Consider the following 20,913-nt stretch of genomic DNA (forward strand, 5'->3'; position numbering starts at 1 on the left):
ATCCTTGGTGCCATGGTTCTTCCATGTGGTGTCAGATTTTGAACTCAGAGCCTTATATATAGTAGCAAGTGCTCCACTGTGTGAGCTGCCTCCAAGTTGTGTTTCCTCTTCGCACAACTCTCCATCATCCCATCCAGAAAAGAGTGAATAACTGGAAAGAGAGCAGGCCTGGATGTTATGCTGATGATCTTCCTATTAAAGCAGCAAAACATTCATGATTTATATTTGTATATTGACATAAAACCCATTCTCTGATGTATAAAAATTTATTTATTATTTATATTTCTATATTTTTATTTTAATTTATTTATAAAAAGGAAACACTGATAAAACTGTGGGATAAGAGGGGTACAACTCCACACATTTTCCATCACCAGAACTCCATACCCGTCCCCTTCCTTGATAGCTTTCCTATTCTTTAACCCTATGGGAGTATGGACCCAAGGTCATTGTGGGATGGAAAAGGTGAAATGTCTGGCTTTTGTAATTGCTTCTCCACAGAACATGGGGATTGACAAGCCCATCCATACTCCCAGCCTGCCTGTCTCTTTCCTTAGTTGGGTGGGGTTCTGGGGAATCAGACACATTGGTGGGGTTGTCTGTCCAGGGAAGTCTGGTTGGCATCATGTCAGCATCTGCAACCTGGTGGTTGAAAAGAGAGTTAGCATATAAAGCCAAACAAGTTTTTGACTAATCATGAACCTAAAGGCTGGATTAATGCAGATGAAGAGTTGAGGGGCGGGTCTCTGTTATGTAGATAACTAGTAGGCATATTTTAGTTATATTTCAAAGGGCCTGTGACTATACTAGTTGTTTTTTTTTCCCTGAGCCTGACATCTGATATGCAGGTGGATCTAATTTATTGTCTGGGGAGATGATGTCATGACTGGGAAAAGACCAGAAAGCTGGATCTTGGAAGACAGTAGCTCCCAAATATGGGAAAGGTGTAAATATTGTTGACTGTAAACCCCATAGATTTGATGTGATCTAGGGCCCCTATTCAGCTTAGGAGCCTATGTAACCTCTGCATCCCTGTAGATCTGAGCTCACATTCTGTGGTCATCAGTAGGAACGTTCCAAGCTGCCCCAATATCAGGACCCATCTTCCTCAGGTGTAGCATAGAGTATGTTGTCCATCCTCCCTTCGGAGGATGGAACATTCTCTCCCATTGTTGATCCAAGTTGAGGGAAAGGTCCTGTGGGGGCCTACAAAGGAGTATGTTTTGTCGTTCCTAATAGAAATTACTGTAACAATGGAGAGAGGGATTTCTTCGAGGTCTAGGCCCATCATGTCTGTTTGGGAATCTCAGGACTTCCAGAATAGGGCCTCAGCTGATGGGGTGGCCTGATAGTGACTCGTTAAATTATGCCAGTCTCTTGCTCTTATTCAGCTTTTGCAGTCCTTGCTTTGATAAAGATAGTTTGGGACTGAGTGAGGGAAGTATAATAGGAAATAGGTGAGGAGGGTATCTAGGTCTAAATAGATACTATTTCATTAAGAACTTTATACTGACTCACTGCAGATTATTTTTTACTTTTGCTTTCAGGTTTATATTTTGCCCTAATTTATAGATACATGTTAACACATGCCCTGTCTCATGGGACCCGATCTATATCTAGGTTTTGGGACTTTGTAAGGAAGTGAACCACCTGGAATGGAGTTAGAGAATGCTATGAAAGGAAAGGTCTTACCTGAGTAATGAGGCTGAAGGGTTGACATTCCATGCCTGAAGTCTCTGGACACAGTCTGAAGTGAAGCATGCCGAGGTGGTACTTGTTGCGTTGACTATATTGGTACCAGCAGATGTAATATCATTTGGTATGAATTGAGAGAAGCATACAGCAAAGTGAGTCCCACCCTAGAGGTTCCAGGACTGGGGGAAATATAAGCTCTATAGAGGAAGTGGGAGGTTCCTGCTGTCTTAGGGCTTAAGAAGGCAATAGATAGTTATTGCTAATTGCTGAATAATAATCACATTATTTGGTAATTGGGTTAACTTTGAAAAATCCCTTTGTTAGGATTTTCTGTATCATATACAACATCACCAATAATTTATGTCCTTTGACATTATTTGTATATATCTGTGCCACCATTTGCTTCTGTTCTCCCTGGCCTAAGCTTTTAACAGAGTCAGCATATCAAAGACTCAGCCTATGGTCTGTGCATTACAAAGTTTGAGATATTCAATAAAAATTTCCCCTCTCATATTAATTAAATAGTGATTTATATGACTACAAATTAATAGGAGTGTACATAAACACCATTCCCACCACCAAAAGACTGTCCCATCCCTTTCTGCCCCCCCCACCCCGTCCCATGGCCAAACATCCACCTTTACCCTCAACCCAGGGTTTTTACTTTGGTTCCCTACTCAATATTTCTATATTTTATGTATTTATTTAATACATGAAATAAACTGAGATGGGAGGAATATAGATAGATAGATAGATAGATAGATAGGCACCTGCACTACTGCTTACCACTTGTGAAGCTTCATCTCTACAGACGGGACTGACAACTTGAATACTGGTCCTTGCACACAGTAACATGTGTGTTCAGTTGGGTGTACCACCACTCAATCCCAAAAGTAGTCCTTGCATAAATCATTTAGTGTGGCCCTGCCAAGTCAAGCATAGAAGTACTTCAAAAAATTTAGGCACTTTTTTCATAGCAACACTAAGTGCTAGTTTTTAAATTGAGTATTTTGCATTGCCTCTTGCAAGACGGTATAAATATCCAAATGGCCCTTGATTGAACAAAATGTCCCATCACTAGTACAAAATAACAAAAATGGAAAAAAAAATCACCGTGTGGTAGCGCACCTGGTCATGCACATGATACAGTGTGCACAGACCCTGGTTCAAGCTCCTGGTCCCCACCTGCAGGGGGAAAGGTTTGCAAGTGGTGAAGCTGTGCTGCAAATCTCTCTCTCTCTCTCTCTCTCTCTCTCTCTCTCCCTCCCTCCCTCCCTCTCTGTCACCCACTTCTCTCCCAATTTCTGGCTGTGTACATTCAATAAATAAATAAAAATAATAAAATATTATTTTTAATGCCAAGGAGTGGCTGAATCCCAAATGTATGTTACTCTAGGACCAAACAAAAAGTGAAATGAAAGAAAACTCAGCAAAGTTTAGAGATCAGTTGTTCAGCTCTCTCTTTGAAGACATCTATGCTTACATAGATGGTGAAAGTTTTCTAGAGGGAGTTAGGTGCTAAGCTGGATGGAAGACCAGGTATCCTGAATTTTAGGCTGTTTTACTACTCTTCTACCCAACTGGAAGTATATAATGAGAGAAAGGAATTCAATTTATAGAAGAAAAGTAAGAGCAGTATAAAGACTCAAGAGATCTGATTCCTCCTGTGTGCTGTTCTTTAAAAGTGTTCATAATAATCTTCTGTCCCATCCTCTCCTCCAGTGTTAATGCTTTCTGGGCATCTCTTGGTCCCTATTCCATAGAGAAAGATGTAATACAGTGAAATGCACAGATTGAGAGCTAAGTGTGAACTGTTTCTGTTCCTCTTCTCTGAGAGTGGACTTATGTAACCCAATAAAAACCATCTCCCCCCTCTGAGAAGTATATACTCTATTGAATTTCCATTATCACAGGAGGCCTATTTTGTGTTAAATACTATTATTAAATGCTGTATGCTGTTAAAAAACATGTTCTGTCCCTGAAATCTATAGTCTTTCTGCATGCCCATCATCTAGCCACTTCTTTCCAATGTCACCATCTGCTATCTGCTCTTGCCTAGATTGTAGTGACCACTTACTCAGTCACTTTGAAGACCATCCTCCCTTATCAACATGAACAGTCATTACACCTGCCCTTTGGGGCTATTGTGACTGTGTGAAATGATATGTGTAAATGTGTCTTACACCTCAGTCTCTTTTGCTTCTTTTAGAAATAGGTTCTGGGTGTTTCCACTGTTTTAAATGCAAGTACCCTACCCAGCTTTACATCCACTTCTGAAGACTTTCCATTTAATAGAAAAAGAAAAGGAGGTCAAGTGCTCTTCTGCTCAAAACCTCACTTAACCAGCTGGGTTTATAAGGAAGGAGGGGGAAGTTGAAGCTAAGTGTTTATGATTCATTTACACCTAAATCATTAAATACTATTTTGGGGACATTTGATGCTCCAGGCTTTTCAAAATCATCGTAGTGCCTTTTTTTTTTCTTAAACAGAAAGCCTGCCAAGAGTAAACAAACTCAAATACCATTTGCTTTGAAATTCCTCTGAAATAAATTGAGAGTGGGCTATAAGCTGGCACCATATAGTTTTCTATCTATAGCAGCTGGCTCTAGTTATCAAATGGAGAGTGAAAGCACTTGGTCAACTATAATGTTTCCTTTTGAGAATTATTTTCTGGTTTTCAGTTGTTTTGTTGGTGTTGAGTAAGGACCCCATCTATATAGTCTGAGGCCTCTAACTTGAGCCACCTGTATGACAAGACACTCTCCATAATGACCTAGCTCTTGGGACTTGGATATCAGCTACTGTAATTGGGCATTTCTTTTCTTTATATTTATTTATTTTCCCTTTTTTGCCCTTGTTGTCTTTTTGTTGTTGTTATTGTTGTTATTGATGTTGTCGTTGTTGGATAGGACACAGAGAAATGGAAAGAGGAGGGGAAGACAGAGAGGAAGAGAGAAAGATAGACACCTGCAGACCTGCTTCACCTGCTGTGAAGTGATGCCCCTGCAGGTGGGGAGCTGGGGGCTCGAACCGGGATCCTTATGCCTGTCCCTGCGCTTCGTGCCACATGTGCTTAACCCATTGCGCTACCGCCAGACTACCAATTGGGCATTTCTTTTGAATATATATATATATATATATATATATATATATATATATATATATATATATATTTTTTTTTTTAGGGAGTCATCTCTATGATTTTATTTTATTTTTTTATTTATTTTTATTTAAGAAAGGATAAATGAACAAAGCCATAGGGTAGGAGGGGTACAACTCCACACAATTCCCATCACCCAGTATCCATATCCCATCCCCTCCCCTGATAGCTTTTCCATTCTCTATCCCTCTGGGAGCATGGACCCAGGGTCCTTGTGGGTTGTAGAAGGTGGAAGGTCTGGCTTCTGTAATTGCTTCCCCACTGAACATGGATGTTGACTGGTTGGTCCATACTCCCAGTCTGCCTCTCCCTTTCCCTAGTAGGGTGTGTGTCTGGGGAAGTAGAGCTCCAGGACACATTGGTGGGGTCTTCAGTCCAGGGAAGCCTGGCCGGCATCCTGCTGGCATCTGGACCTGGTGGCTGAAAAGAGAGTTAACATACAAAGCCAAATTGTTGAGCAATCATGGACCTAAAGGTTGGAATAGTGGAGAGGAAGTGTTGGGGGGGTACTCACTGCAAACTCTAGTGTACTTCTGCTTTCAGGTATATATTTTGCAGTAGTTTATGGATACGTGTGAACATATGCTCTCTCTCACAGAACCTGGTCTATATCTAGGTTTTGGGACTTTGTTAGGAAGTGAACCACCTGGGATGGAATTAGAGAATACTATGAAAGGAAAGGTCTCACCCAAGTAATGAAGCTGAAGGGTTGTCATTCCACACGTGAAGTCTCTGGACACTGTCTGAGCTGAAGCATGTTGACGTGGCAATCGTTGTGTTGATTAGGTTGCGATCGGCAGATGCAATATTATTTGATATGGATTGGGAGAGGCATGCGGGAAAGTGGGCCCTATCCTAAAGTTCCAGGACTGGGGGAAATATAGGCTCTATAGTGGAGATGTGAGTTTCCTATTGTCTTAGGGTTCAAAAAGACAGTGGATAGTTAATGTTATCATCACATTATTTGGTAATTGGGTTAACTTTGAAAAGTCCTTTTGTTAGAGTTTGCTGTATAGTACCTAGTATCTTGCATGTAGCTGTGCCATTGGTTGCTTCTGATCTACTTGGTCTAGGCTTTTGAGAGAGTCCGCATATCAAATACACAGCCTATATATTAAGAAGACTCAGTCTGTGTTTTAAAAACTTCGAGACATACAATTAATTTCCCCCCTCTCATATTAATTAACTAGTGATTTATATGACTACACTATACTAGGAGTGTACATAAACACCATTCCCACCACCAAAAGACTGTGTCTCATCCCACCCACATACCCCCAACCCCACCAGCCCAGGAAGCTGCATGTCTACCCCTCACCACAGGGTTTTTACTTTGGTGCCCTACTTTCAATTTAGTCAGATCCTGCTTTTAGTTTCCCTTTCAGATCTTCTTTCTCAATTTCTGTTGATGAGTGGGATCATCCCATATTCATCTTTATCTTTCTGACTTAGCTCACTTAACATAATTCCTTCTATCTCTGTCCAAGATGGGTCAGAGAAGGTGGGTTCATTGTTCTTGATAGCTGCATAGTATTCCTTTGTGTATGTATACCACAGCTTTCTCAGCCACTCATCCGTTGTTGGGCACCTGGTTTGCTTCCAGGTTTTAGCTATTATGAATTGTGCTGCTATGAACATAGGAGTACACACCTCTTTTTGGTTGGGTGTTATGGAGTCCTTGGGGTATAACCCCAGGAGAGGAATTAGTGGATCATATGGAAGGTCCATGTCTAGCCTTTTGAGAGTTTTCCAGACTGCTCTCCACAGAGGCTGGACCAATTTACATTCCCACCAGCAATGTAAAAGTGTTCCTCTGTCCCCACAACCTCTCCAGCATTTGTTGCTGCTGTCCTTTTTGATGTATGCCATTCTTACAGGAGTGAGGTGGTATGTTGTCTTAATTTGCATTTCTCTGACAAATCAGTGACCTAGAGCAGTTTTTCATATGTTTGTTAGCCTTTTGGATCTCCTCTGAGGTGAATTTTTTGTTCATATCCTCTGCCCATTTTTGGATGGGGTCATTTGCTTTTTTGGTGCTAAGTTTGCTGAGCTCTTTATATATTTTGGTGATTAGTTTCTTGTCTGATGTATGGCATGTGAAGATCTTCTCCCATTCTTGAGGTGTCTCTTCGTTTGTTTAATAGTTTCTTTGGAAGTGTAGAAGCTTTTCATTTTGATGTAGTCCCATTGGTTTGTTTCTGCTTTAGTCTTTCTTGCAATTGGGTTTATTTCATCAAAGATGTCCTTGAGGTGTAGGTAGGAAAGTGTTTTACCAATGTTTTCCTCTAGGTATTTGATTGTTTCTCGTCTAACATCCAGGTCTTTAATCCATTTGTAGTTGATTTTTGTTTTTGGTGAGATAAAGTGTTTCAATTTCATTCTTCTGCATGTTACAACCCACTTTTCCCGGCACCATTTATTGAAAAGAGCCTCCTTTTTCCATTTAATCCTTTGGGCCACCTTATCAAAGACTAGATGTCCATAGGTGTGGGGATTTATTTCTGCGCTTTCAACGTGTTCCACTGGTCTGTGTGCCTATTTTTGTTCCAATACCATGCTGTTTTGATGATGATAGCTTTATAATATAGTTTGAGATCTGGGAGTGTGATGCCTCCATTTCTGTTTATTTTCCTCAAGATGGTTTTGGCAATCCTAGGTGTTTTCAGGTTCTAGATAATCTTTTGAATGTTTATCCATTGGCTCAAATGTTCCTCTTTAAAGTGCTTATATGGAATTTCTATTTTAATGTCTTGAGGACTTGGCATAGTGTATAAAGCCTTTGCCTGTTTGCATTCCCACTAGTTGTGCTCAGAAATTTCACTTTCCTTCACATCCCCTCCCACCTTTTTTGTTTCTTGTCCTTTGGTTAATAGTCATTCTCACAGGTGAGACGTGATATCGCATTGTTTGTCCAACCATGTGACTGTTAAGCACCACTGTAATGGAAGTTACTAGTCCTGATGGATTATCAACTTAATTTATGAATTGGGGTTTCCTGGAATATCAAGTCATCCCAGAAGACTTGGGGAAGCTCTGAGATTCCTATCTGATATTAGTTTTGAAAACATAAAATAACAATAGGAAGGGATAGCGGGTCGGGCAGTAGTGCAGCGAGCTAAGTGCACATGGCGCAAAGCACAAGGACCAGAGTAAGGATCCTAGTTCGAGCCCCTGGCTCCCTACCTGCAGGGGTGTGGCTCCACAAGTGATGAAGCAGGTCTGCAGGTGTCTATCTTTTTCTCCCCTTCTCTGTCTTCCCCTCCTCTCTTCACTTCTCTCTGTCCTATTCAACAACAATGACAGCAATAACAACAACAACAATGATAAACAACAAGGACAACAAAAGGGGAAAAAGAATAGGAAGGGACTAGTGATAATAAGTTCAGGACCCGTAGCATACCTGTAAAGAAGGTTGACATCAATGCACACAAGGTGGGTATATTGCTGACCCAGGTGGGCATATTGCTGGAGAATGTACCCTGTAGGGTATTTTGGCAAGGAAACTTTAGCCTTTGGAGATTTAATGCTCTGCAAATTGTTTAAAAATATTAGGAGAAAACAGGCTTTCTGTAGCAATTTAGTCACTGATGTTGCCCAAGAAAGGTCTTCAGATCAAAGGCTGAGAAAATTTCAGGGCAGACAGTTTCTGAGAGTAGCTATGAATCACTGTATAAGCCATACTTGAGTTGATTGAGCTATAGAAAGCAAATCTGTATGCGTGCCACACCCACCACCATAGGCTACTGCCCATGGGGTAGTGAGTCATAAGCATGGAATCTGTCCTTCCTCTTAGGTGACTGTGTTTGGAGAGGAAGGCCAAAATGATGCCATAGACTTCCATAATTCTCCATCAAAGCATAGACACAATTCACCACAAAATCTGTCTGCAAATTCATGTAAATAATCCTTAAGGCTGCTTCAGTGACATAGTGCCTAGATCTCTGTGATCAGCAGTACTTAGAATTAAAACAAGGTGAAAAGCACCAGAAATATTTTTTAAATCAATCTAGTCACAATTAACTATATTCATGAAGTTATTGATATCATTCTGGAAGAAACACCACCAACACTCTAACCCCCCCACCCCCCACTTTCATGAGCTATCCCTTGATGCTTTGACTATTTGGCCGTCTTGAGAAACGTTGTCTGGACCTACAGGATTGTAAACTGATTTGTCTTTTTGCATTGGGAGTTGCAGGTTCAAATTTACTGATTCAGCCTAAGTTAAATACTTGGGGAAAACTTCATACTTATGAAACACCTATGATCAGTCTAGACAGTGTGCTAATGCTTCCATCCACCTCTTTTCTTTCATTTTAAATAAGCTATTCAATTTTTATCTACTTATTTATTTACTTATTTATGAGAGTGAGAACAAGAGCATCACTCTGGCATATTGAACGGGGGACCTCATGCCAGAGAGACTTTATTCACTGTGCCACCTCCTGGATCACTAGATCATTGATTTAAATTCTTAGAAATTATCCTGTTTGTATTTAAACACTATGATCAGGGTGGGGTGGTGGCACACCTGGTTGATTGCATATGTTACAGTGTGCTCAAGCCATTGGTTCAAGGCTCTGGTGTACACATTCAAGGGGTCACAAAGTGTGCAAAGTGATGAAGCACTGCTGCAGGTCTCTCTCTTTCTCTCCCCATGCCCTTCTTTATTCCTCTATGTCTCTGTGCAAAAAAATAAATAGAATATTTTTTAAATAATGAAGGAAAAAAGAGGAGGAGGAAGCAGAAGAAGGAAGGGGTGGAGAAAGAATCAGAAAAGTGAGAAATAGAGAAAGGAGATTCACCCCAGTACCTCTACATATTCTATAGAGTTCGACAAATCCTGCCATCATGCCCTCATTTGGTACAGAACTCAAACCCAGAGTTTCCAGATGGTAAGATTCATGCTATACCAGATGAACTGTCTCCTGGCCACTCAGTGGTACATGTCCCAATGACATCATTCTGTTACATTCAAGCTTTCTCGCCATGTGTTGATGCAATTTTCTACTATACTCCCTGTTCAAATTCAAGTCAGCCTATTGGACAGAAGGTTTGTTCAGATACTAAGTGCTGGGCCCAGCCCTTGAAATTTCTAATGGAGGAGGGTTTGCATAGAGTATATGCAGTTTGTCAAGTTTTCAACTCTGCTTCTGCTGGTGGGCAGAGATTCCACTTAGAGATTGACATTCCCAGCTGTTTGCTACTTGTTCCAGTTATCCCTGTTGTTGGCCTTCTCCTCTACCAGCTGCAAACACTTTACACTGGTGGCTCTCAGCTGTGCCTGAAAAATTCAAGTCCCCTGGGGGAACTTCCTTTCTGTCTTTATTATGTATTTTTTTGTCATTTGTGGAATTTTGTTCCTCACAACCAACATTTATTCAGAGAGAGGCAGGGAGATAAAGGGAGAGAGAGAGAGAAACCTGAGCCCTGAAGCTTCCTCTAGTTTGCTGGGGGGGGGGTTGACTGGAACCTGAGTCCTATACATGAAAAAGCAGGTGCATTATCCACCACCTGGGAAACTTTCAATTATAAAGTACCAAGAGCCAGGTGGTAATAATGAAAGCAGGGTCTCCAGGGTGGGGCCAGAGCACTGCTGGATTCCTAACTTCTCAAGTGACTGGACTTCACAGAGAAAATTGAGAAAGACTATGCTCAGGGGCCTTTGCTCTTGCTCACTTTCCCAAGTGAAAATGATCCTCTCTCTCAAAGGCATAATAATCTTGAAGATTATTATTATTATTGTGCTATTTCCATGTCTTTCCATCCCTCTGTCCTAGGTAGTCACATTCCCTTGTGCATCATGTGCTAGTTTTTTTTTTAATATTAATTTATTAGTAAGAAAGAAAGAAAGAAGAATTGAGAAACAGAACATATCTCTGGCATACACCATGCTGGGGATTAAACTCAGGACTTCATACTTGATAATTTAATATTTTAGTTACTGTACCAGCTCTTGGGCTAATTGTGTTCAATCAAACCAACCTCCATCCTTTAAATTTTCTTTAATGTCATGGTCTTGGGCTCTTAAGTACACATAATCTAAAATAAGATCATGATACAGCCTTTCACAACCTGATCCCTCTTTAGGCTTGTCATGGCATAGGTGCTCCCATAGCTGTTTCACACTTCAATAAGTTGCACCATTAACTACGGTACAATTCAAGCTCATGGCCACCAAACAAAGTAGCATCAAGAGCTCATTGGGAAGCTTGTTGGTGTCTGGCAAGTTAAGTGCATTAGCCCTTCTTTAATGAAATGAAAAAACAGTGGCTGAGGGTGTATTTTCTGGAAATTGACTCTGAATACTGTGATTCTGTTCTCCATGCTAGCTGCAGGAAGCTGAATCACCTGGGGGAACATTTGCAAAATGCCCATGTCTGGGTCCCTCCTCAAAAGATTCTCTTTTAGCTGGACTAAGATTGAGATATGAGCCTGGTTGGAATTTACAAAACTCCCCAGATGGTTCTTAGGTGTAACTAGTGTGATAAATCAATGCATCCAACTGAAAGAGACAAACGTTAATGTTAATTGAGGGTACAATGATGTTTTTGTGAACAAAGGAGGAAGTATTCTAGAAGTGATGAGAACTTCCAAGGGTTTGTACCTGTTAACAGTGAACTGGTGCTGCAGATGTCTCTCTTTCTATCCCTCTTTATCTCTCACTTCCCCCTCTATTTCTCTCTATATCTATATTAATGAAATAAAAAATAGATATGAAATACAAATAGATCTCTCAAGGAGAAGATTGTAAGCCTTAGGGAATGCAGAAAAGTATATTAGCATAGATATATTTTAGATAGACAGAAAAGACAGAGAGAGAGAGATTTTCACATGAGGTACACACAGAGAGAAGGTAGGTAACCACTCTAGCATATTTGAAGTTGGAGACATAAATTGGAATCTCAGAGACTTAATTCCAATGTTTTCACATGTAGTATGGCAAATGAGATAAATTATGATACTGTCTGTGATTTAAAAAAAAAAGCGCCTCTTGGAGGCTTTCATTGCTAAAGATTACCCCTTTTTTAGATAGAAAACTTCAAGATAGAAAGACCATAGACCTGAACCTTTTTTGTTGTGGGTTGTGCTCTGACCTGGGCAGTATACCTGACATAGCAAGCTCACTATCCTAGTAAGCTATTCTGCCCACTCCAGAACAGATACATGTACACATCAATAATAGATGATGACAATTAGAGACCTACCAGAAATGACAGGCATAGCTCTAGTGCGTATCAAGGGAGGAGTCACTGAATAAGAAGGGTAAGGCCTGGAGGTAGGAAAAAGCCTGGCATGTTTTAGGCACTCATAGAAAACTGGTGTTAGCAAGGACAGGCATGTGATGTAATTGAGGAAGTAGGAAGCCACAGTGGTAGGGAGGATGCATTTCCTTCTTCCAAGGAAGGAAAGGGTGGGATAGTTTGAAAAATAGACTTGGGAGCAATACCCAGCAGTGCTTGCAGCAGGCTTTATGGAACTGGAGGAGACTGAAAGGAGAAAGTAATATACTTCTAGAATTTTTTTTTTTTTGCCACCAGAGTTATTGCTGAAGCTCAATGCCTGTACTATGAATCCATTGCTGCCAGCAGCCATTTTTTTCTTCCTAATTTCTTCTTCTTCTTTTTTTTTATCAAATAGGACCAAGAGAGAGAAATTGAGAAGCATTTTCCCATGCTGGTGGTGAGCTGGGGGACTGTACCCAGGTCCTTGCACATAGTGATAGGTGAGATAAATCCAGAGTGATACTGCCAACTCCCATCTAGAAATACTTAGATATTTTTTCTAACTACTTAATTTTTTTTCTAACTAGCTTAAATTCAATGATCATTACAATTTATTTCCTTTTATTGTAGGTATATTTGAGAGTGTTTTGCTCATGTATAATTTCACTGCTCTTAGACTCTCTGTTTTGATTCTTCATTCATATAGACAGACTGAAAGAACTGTACAGAGAATCAGAAAGAGAGGGAGAGGCCACATAGGACCAGAATGTTCCCTGCTCCCATGGCATTCCCCTGCTCCAGGGCATAAACTTATGCTTCTGATGAGGTATTTCCCCAGCTTAGATTATTCATATTGATCAGTCCCTTTTAATGAATTAAGCTGAAGATTTACACTTAAACCTGCTCTCTTGATAACACCTTCCTCTCTTACAAAGCTTAAATATCATATATATGCTAGGAGGCAGAATGGAGGTCTGGAGTCAACACATTTTTGTGGCTGAATGTATGTTTCAACACAATAGGTACTCTGTGACACTGAAAAATTATCACTCCATTTACTTGATTTTCTTTCTCATTATGTGAGGACTCACATGGTCTGTATATATTGCCAGATGTCTTGTTTTGTGGATAACTCTAAATTATTTCTTTTTCAGAGTCTCTAAAATATGCCTAATAACTTTGGTAGCACCACGACTACTCATTTACATTGCCCTGGTGAGCTCAGATTTGCTTTGATTTAAAATCATTTACCATTAATTATGTTAAGAGAGCTTTGTGAAGACTTCATTTAGATGCACAAAATAGCATCGTTAGACAATTGAGGTCTTGTTAACTGCTTTCAGTGTAATACAAAAAACTTGGTGAATTGCCAGGACCTGGTAAGGGAACATGCAACCTTGTGGCATTTATCCAAATGTGTAACTAGGTTGCCTTTATGTCTTTGATCATGAAAAAAAGGATTTTTGGTGACAGGAGTGGTCTTTCAAGCTCAGAGACACCAAAACCCAATAGCAGGAGCCAGGGGGTGGACCCAGGTTCAAGCCTCTGATTCCCACCTGCAAGGGGGAAGCTTCATGAATAGTGAAATGGTGCTGCAGGTGTCTCTCTTTCTGTCCATCTTTATCTCTCACCTCCCTCTCTATTTATCTGTATGTCTCTTAATGAAATGAAAAAAATGAACTGCTTAGTGGATTTGTGCTATATGCAGTTGTTTGTATACAGTTGTCTTTATATTCCTGGAAAACACACTGCTGGACTGGACAGAAACAGAAAAAAATTGAATGACCCCATCCAAAAATGGGGAAAGGATATGAACAAAGTATTCACTACAGAAGATATCCAAAAGGCCAACAAACATATGAAAAAATGCTTTAAGTCATTGATTGTCAGAAAAATGCAAATAAAGACACAACTACACCCATATAAAAGATTTATGTATACCTATGTTCATAGTAGCACAATTTGTAATAGCCACAACCTGGAAACAGCCCAGATGAGTGACTGAGTAAGTTGTGGTCTATATACACAATGGGACGCCACTCAGCTATTAAAAATTATGAATTCATTTTCTTCACCCCATCTTGAATGGAGCTTGAAGGAATCATGTGAAGTGAGATCAGCCAGAAAGAGAAGGAAGAATACAGGATGACCTCACTCATAGACAGAAGTTGAAAAATAAGAACAGAAGGAAAAATACAAAGCATAACTTGGACTGGAGTTGATGTATTATACCAAAGTAAAGGACTCTGGGATTTGGGGGGTGGGGCTCAGTTCCTGGAAGACAGAGGAGGACCTAGTGGAGTTTGAATTGTTATGTGGAAAACTGAGAAATGTTACACATGTACAAACTATTGTATTTTATTTTACTATTAACTGTAAACCTGTAAATCATTAATTCCCCAGTAAAGAAATAAAAAAGAAGAAATTGAGAGGCAGGGAATGATAGAGATGGAGATAGATAGAGAGAGAAATGTAGCAGGGCCTTATCACTTGTGATGCTTCTCTCCTGCAGTTTTCAGCTGGGTGCTTGAACCCAGATCTTTCTACATGAAAATGTATGTGCTCAACCAGCTGTGCTACCAACAGGGCCATAGATGTGCAAGCTTCTTATTTGTTTGTTTATTTGTTTTTCAATATTTTTTGTTTAGTGGATAAGGGAAGCAAGAAACTGAGAGGGTAGGGGGATATAGAGAGGGAGAGAGACAGAGAGACACCTGCAGCACTGCTTCACCACTTGCAAAGCTTTCCCCCCTGCATGTGGGGACTTGGAGCTCAAATCTGGGGTCCTTTTGCATGGAAACATATGTACTCAACCTGGTATACCACCACCTGGCCCAGGTATACTGGCTTCTAAGCAGAGCTGTTCCAATAACTGTGTGACAATCACTTTTATTTTTTTATGATTTAAATGGTCTCCAAAGAAAATTCGTTGGGAACAGCAAGGGAGCATTGCATTATACTTTTTATAATACTAATAAATATTTTTATATTAAGTATTCAGTGGAGTCACTGGTATATTTATTGATTAAAAGCTAATAGAGTAAAAGAACTGAATTTTCTAAACAAAAAATGATGAATGTTGACAAACTTCTCCAATGAAGGCACATTTAACATATACATTTGAGGGAGTCGGGTGGTAGCGCAGCAGGTTAAGCGTACGTGGCGCAAAATGCAAGGACCGGCGTAAGGATCCTGGTTCGAGCCCCCGGCTCCCCACCTGCAAGGGAGTCACTTCACAGGCGGTCAAGCAGGTCTGCAGGTGTCTATCTTTCTCTCCCCCTATCTGTCTTCCCCTCCTCTCTCCATTTCTCTCTGTCCTAGCCAACAACAATGATGACATCAATAACCACAACAATGTTAAACAATAAGGGCAACAAAAAAAGGCAAAATAAATAAATATAAAAAAACATATACATTTGAGTATTTTTCTTTTTTTATGCTTAAGTTTTGCTGTTGGTTTGTGCTGTTTTTATACCTACTTTGAATTGAGAATAGGATAAGTCTTAGGTTTAAAATCTCTTTCCTTACTATGACATACCCTCCCCTACCTCCACACCTCTCCCCACCCCCTCCCACCCTGTCCTTGACCTTGGTGAATGCAGAGAAGCTTGGAGGTGGGTGGTAATAGTTTAGTGCCTGTTCAGCTCTCCTGCTGAGAAAAAAATTTAGATGCAGGTTTCTTCCCACCTAATATTGAGTCAATAGAAACCTTTCTGTAATGGAATCTAGTTCTTTCACAAATTGTACTCATAACTATCATCCTACCAGTAAAGTCAATTAATGCTGTCAGCTCTGTGTCTGAATATGCCACCCGTCATTGTCTGTGCATATGTGGATGTGTGAATTGGTGTGTATGCATTTGTCTCCTCCAACTGTCTGCCACTCCTGGGATACTTTCAAATCCCCAGTAGGTAGGTTATGTGATTATGGCCAAGGGTGCAGTTTTCCAGCAGAGACAGCTGTTGTCCAAAACATGGAACCCCATAATCCAGAAACCAAACCTGAGACATTCTTACTATGTTAATCTGTTTTAAAGAGTCTAGCTGAACCTCTGCAACTGCTAGACAATTTATGTCAGTCAACTCTGTCATTATTGGAGACTTTGATCTAACTTCAAGATTAGATGGATCATCCAATATATGTACACAAAAATGAACTAGAAATGTACTAGAATGGGAAAGATGGTAGAAGCCATTAGACTTACTTAGGAATAAATAAGAATTCCATTCTTGTGACTGCTTTGGTGGTATGACTTCTTTACAACCCTCCCCTTTCCTCCTTCCCTTTCAAGAACTAGAATCTTTTGGAAGCATTCCACTTCCCATCCATCCCCCCCTTTTTTTAGGGAAATGGAGTTATGCTTTAGTTCTGGGCTCCTGTTATTCCCACTCTTAATGTCATTTATATACAAGGTTTCAGTGAGGACCCTGGGAAAATGAACTTGATATAATAATTCTGATCTTTCATCCAAAATGTCCTTAAGTTCAAAGATGTTATAGATTCAATGCCACCTCTGCTTAAAAATACCAAAGTGTTTCTAGCTCTGTGTCAGTATGACACCAAGCTGATAGAGTACTTATCCTTTTCCTTCCATGTTTTGCCCAAGTTGACCAGCGTTTGGAGCATTGAGCAGGGACAGCTTGAGATCCAAAACAGAACTATTAAATCTCAGATGCTTATAATTTCCCAGGAAATGTATTATTCCTGTGGATATTACTCAGATGACTTCTTAAATTCTTTGCTCTTGGCAACTTTTGTACTTGCTTTTTAAATTCAATTTGAAGACAGAATGAGGGAGAGGGAGAGAGAGAGAGAGAGAAAAACTTTTGTGGAAAGCAATTACCCTATACTTTTGTGACCTTCATGCTCTTGCCATTATAAATTTAAGGACTGTTCTTCATATCAGTCTGCATGTCACTTTCACTAGAATTTTACTGTAGCTAATTACCCAATACCCAGTTGTATCTATTTAAATAATAACAGCAGTGCAAATCATTTTCTGGCAATTAATTATCATCTGGGTAAAGATGGTGGTTGCCAAGTCAGCCAATGACTATTATCCTCAGTCAGCCTTTAACTTCTAGATATACCATTTGCAATGTTATTGTTGGTATTCAAAACTGAAAGTCAAAGAAAATGCCCTGATGTTTCGCATGCATATCTGCATATGAAGTCCCCACCCTATATTTAAAAAGTTTCTGTTTTCTTTGTTTCCACTTGTCCTTTAATCTTCAAAATATGTTTCTTACATGCAGTGCATAAAAAATGGGATTGTCACATTGCTTATAATCATGGACACTTCTTTTTTTTTTAAAGAGTTCCAAGTCTGGGAGGTTTTCTTTAATTATTTTGCATCATAAAACCAGAATTTGTCTTTAGCTGTGAGGCTGGAGTTTGATAAGTGCCTCTGTTATGCTATCATAACTGTCTGCACATGATAGGAAATAGTTGTAAATGTTTTTAATAGCAGGTGTTAGAGCAAAAAAAATGCACAGAGCAATGAGATTCTGCGAAGTTACAGTCACATTCTTAATATATGAGGGAAACTTTGCAGGAACACTATAGCAGTGTGTCTGTATAACATTTCTGTTTACTGCTGCTAATCACTAGAGGAAAACAGAAAGAAAGCTGACTAAAATATTCAGCACCTTATTGCATAATTTAATGACTTTAAAGAGGAGGCAACAGCTCCATATGCAGGCATTCTATCAAGAACATGTTCTAAACTCATAATACTCATTTAAAAGTTATGTTGATATTTATGTCATTTTTACCCCAACATGAAGGAAAGTTGTCAAAGCCTATTATGATCCCAGCCAACAAACTGGGTGCTTTTTTTTCCAACCCCAGAAATTTAGTTCTTACCTAATTTCAGTCAGAAGCTGATTTGATTTTTACAAACTCCACAACATTATTCTTCCTATAGGAAGTCATCCTGAGTGCATTTTATGTGTACACATTTGGAGAAGTAGAATGAATCAGCACATGATTCATCATAGCTGTGGAGGTACTACTGACTCACTCCTCAAAAAAAAAGGGAATGGCCTCACACAGACAGGTGTGAAAGTGAAAAAAAAAAACATTATGGGTTCAGTGCATTGTCTTTGAAAATGCAGATAATTTTGTACTCATTCTGGAAGGTAGTTATCAAGCTAGAGAATGGAAAAATTGACACCATGCTTGGGCAGGGAAGGAAGACACTAAAAATCCACAATCTTACTAAGGAAAGGTACAGAGGGACCAGAAAGTAAATGCGAGTTTAGAAGGTCAAAAGCCGTGTTTATCTCTCCCACAAGTCAATGTGGGAGGTCGTTATCCACTGTTGACTATACATCTCACAACTGGACTTTTTACACTCACTAAGTGGTTTTCAACATATGGAAATATTTTCAACAGCTCCAGTTCTCAGCTCAGCTCAGCCCTTGATTCTTCTATTAGACTCTCTTCTTTCAGAGCCTCTCTAAACTAGGACCAAGGACAGCGACAACCACTATTAAAAAATAAACCAATGATGAGTGAACACTAATCAGTGTTATTTGTAGCTATATGTATTATATCACAAATGGAAATATGGGAGCATTATCTGGTGTCTAGATACTGTGTGGTATTTGATTTTCAAACGATTTTGTCCAACGTCTGGTCTCTTTTAACATGGCACAGTGTTTATTGTACTAGCAATGGAGGTCTACACAGTTATATAAGCTCTTCCCAGGCCTTCATTATTTTTATCCTGAGCCCCCAAGATTAAGATTGCCGTGAGTTTGAAAATGTTTCTCTTTGCAACTTTTCTGGGCAATGTTGTTCTTTAGTCTTCCTTGGGAGTAAATTTGTTTTAAGTCCTTCGCTGCTATCATGAAGCCCTAACTTGAGTTCATTTTGTTGTGTGGTAACCACAGTTCTGGATGACGCCCCCCCTGGCACACAGGAATACATTATGTTACGGCAAGATTCCATCCAATCTGCGGAGTTAAAGAAAAAAGAGTCCCCTTTTCGTGCTAAGTGTCACGAAATCTTCTGCTGCCCGCTGAAGCAAGTGCACCACAAAGAGAACACAGAACCTGAAGGTTTGTGCATGACAGACCGTGTTTTGCTTGTTTTCTCTCTTTATCTTTTTTCTCTTTCTTTCTTCTTCCCCCCTCTCTCTTTTTAATTTTTGGATTGTGCATTGCCCTCTGGTGTCTGCTGAGTATTATAAGGACCCCCCTCCCAGCTCGCTAGTGACTGTGTCATGCAGTCTCAGATGGGACACTGGATAACACAGTCTTCTTTGGCTCAGTGTGCGGCATCCTCCTGCTTCTCCAAGCTGAAACCTTTTCAGCTGGTGTCATGACACTGCCCCATTTTGGCTGATAAAGTTGCTTGCTCCTGTAGCCAACATCTGGCCCCATCTGTTCCTATCACCTTGCATTCCGGAAGCAGCAGTCGGCTGAGGAATAGCACTTCTAAAATGAAATCATGAGAAGATTGTTTCAAATTTCTGAACTCTCCTTCACTCCATAAAGCTTCTGCATTGTGCTTGAAGAATGTTCATGATCTTCTTATTTCGCCGAAGCAGGGCCCAGACCTCTCATGTAATGCACGCCCAGTTGCACTTTGTTTAGTGAGATGCATGCCTTGAGGAACTGATAAGTAGTCTTGTTTTCCTTTTCAGCTCAAATACAGGTTTGGAAAACTCCTTGTTGTTACCATATCTGTGACCAGTGAGGTGTTTATTGCAACCTATGCTATCAGTTTATTTCTAGAGTTCCTAATCTTTCCAGAATAAGTACTCCTTGACTTTTGCTAACTTGCTTGTATGTGTCAAACAGGGATTTATTTTTTCTTTTCTCCTTTCCTTTCCTTTCCTTCCCTTTCCTTTATTTCCCTTTCTTTCTTTCTTTCTTTCTTTCCTTCCTTCCTTCTTTTCTTCCTTCTTCCTTCCTTCCTTCCTTCCTTCCTTCCTTTCTTTCTTTTTTTTACCATAACAGTAAAGATGTGGTAAAATTTTTGCCACAGCCATGCCTTTAGTATCTGTATGGTGTATGCTTGTTATTTACTTGAAGAGGATAACTCCTGTTCCACCATATCAAATACTGTCAATGCAGTTTATGAATTAATGACATTGGACATGACAGGGTTCACCTGTCCATTGCCACTTTTATATGAATTCCTGAAGATGGCACTGTTCTTATTCCAAGATCCCCATTATAGGTTTCCCATTACAATCGTCTTTCTAACCTAGAAAAGATTGGCCTCTGGTTCTGTTTAAAGTTTGGTGTAGAAGCAAGTGATTCCAAATAACTCTAGTTCATCATTTTGGAAGCAAATATCTACATTTAAAAAAATCTCTCCTTTTCAAAGAGTTTTTAATATTAATTAGCAGACAGTGAGAAGTGTATATTTTTCTATTTCTAATTATATATCAGCCAAAAATAAATTATTTGTTTACAATTTTTCTTTAGCCACAAGTTTGGCCTTTAAGTGGTCTGCTTTGGGTGTGAGTTCTGAGGCCAAAGCATATGGCTCTGAAAATGTAAGTAGTGACTCTCTAAAGTGAGTGAGTAAAATCACTCTTTGATGGCTTCTTGGAGAAGATACTCACTTGATTTCATGCTTTACTGAAAATTTATTTTAAAAATTTAGTGAAACAAAAAACTTCAACTAGTCATAATTACTTTACTATATATAAATGTGTTCCAGTAGTTGCTGCTTTTTGTCCTCTAAGATTATATAAGCTTGTATATTCATGTGCATTTACAAGTGTAAGACACCTTCTGTAGTATAGCAATATATTGTAGATACTGGTCTCATACTTACATTATCAGGCCAAAAAAATCAAAAGTTTGATTTGAA

At 39.6% G+C, this 20,913-nt stretch overlaps 1 protein-coding gene across 6 annotated transcripts in view; it reads left to right on the forward strand.

The window, feature by feature from the left end:
- FGF13 (fibroblast growth factor 13) overlaps positions 1-20,913 on the forward strand; it is a 737,755-nt gene that overhangs the window by 415,195 nt on the left and 301,647 nt on the right. For 5 of the 6 annotated variants that reach the window (XM_060183220.1, XM_060183224.1, XM_060183221.1 and 2 more), the window contains one exon: positions 18,978-19,145. The exons of the other annotated variant lie outside the window; for it this stretch is intronic. In XM_060183220.1, coding sequence (XP_060039203.1) covers positions 18,978-19,145 — 168 coding nt within the window. The remainder of the gene's footprint in view (positions 1-18,977; positions 19,146-20,913) is intronic. 6 annotated transcript variants of the gene reach the window in all.

Source organism: Erinaceus europaeus, chromosome X (genome assembly GCF_950295315.1).
Source record: "Erinaceus europaeus chromosome X, mEriEur2.1, whole genome shotgun sequence".
Lineage (NCBI taxonomy): Eukaryota > Metazoa > Chordata > Mammalia > Eulipotyphla > Erinaceidae > Erinaceus > Erinaceus europaeus.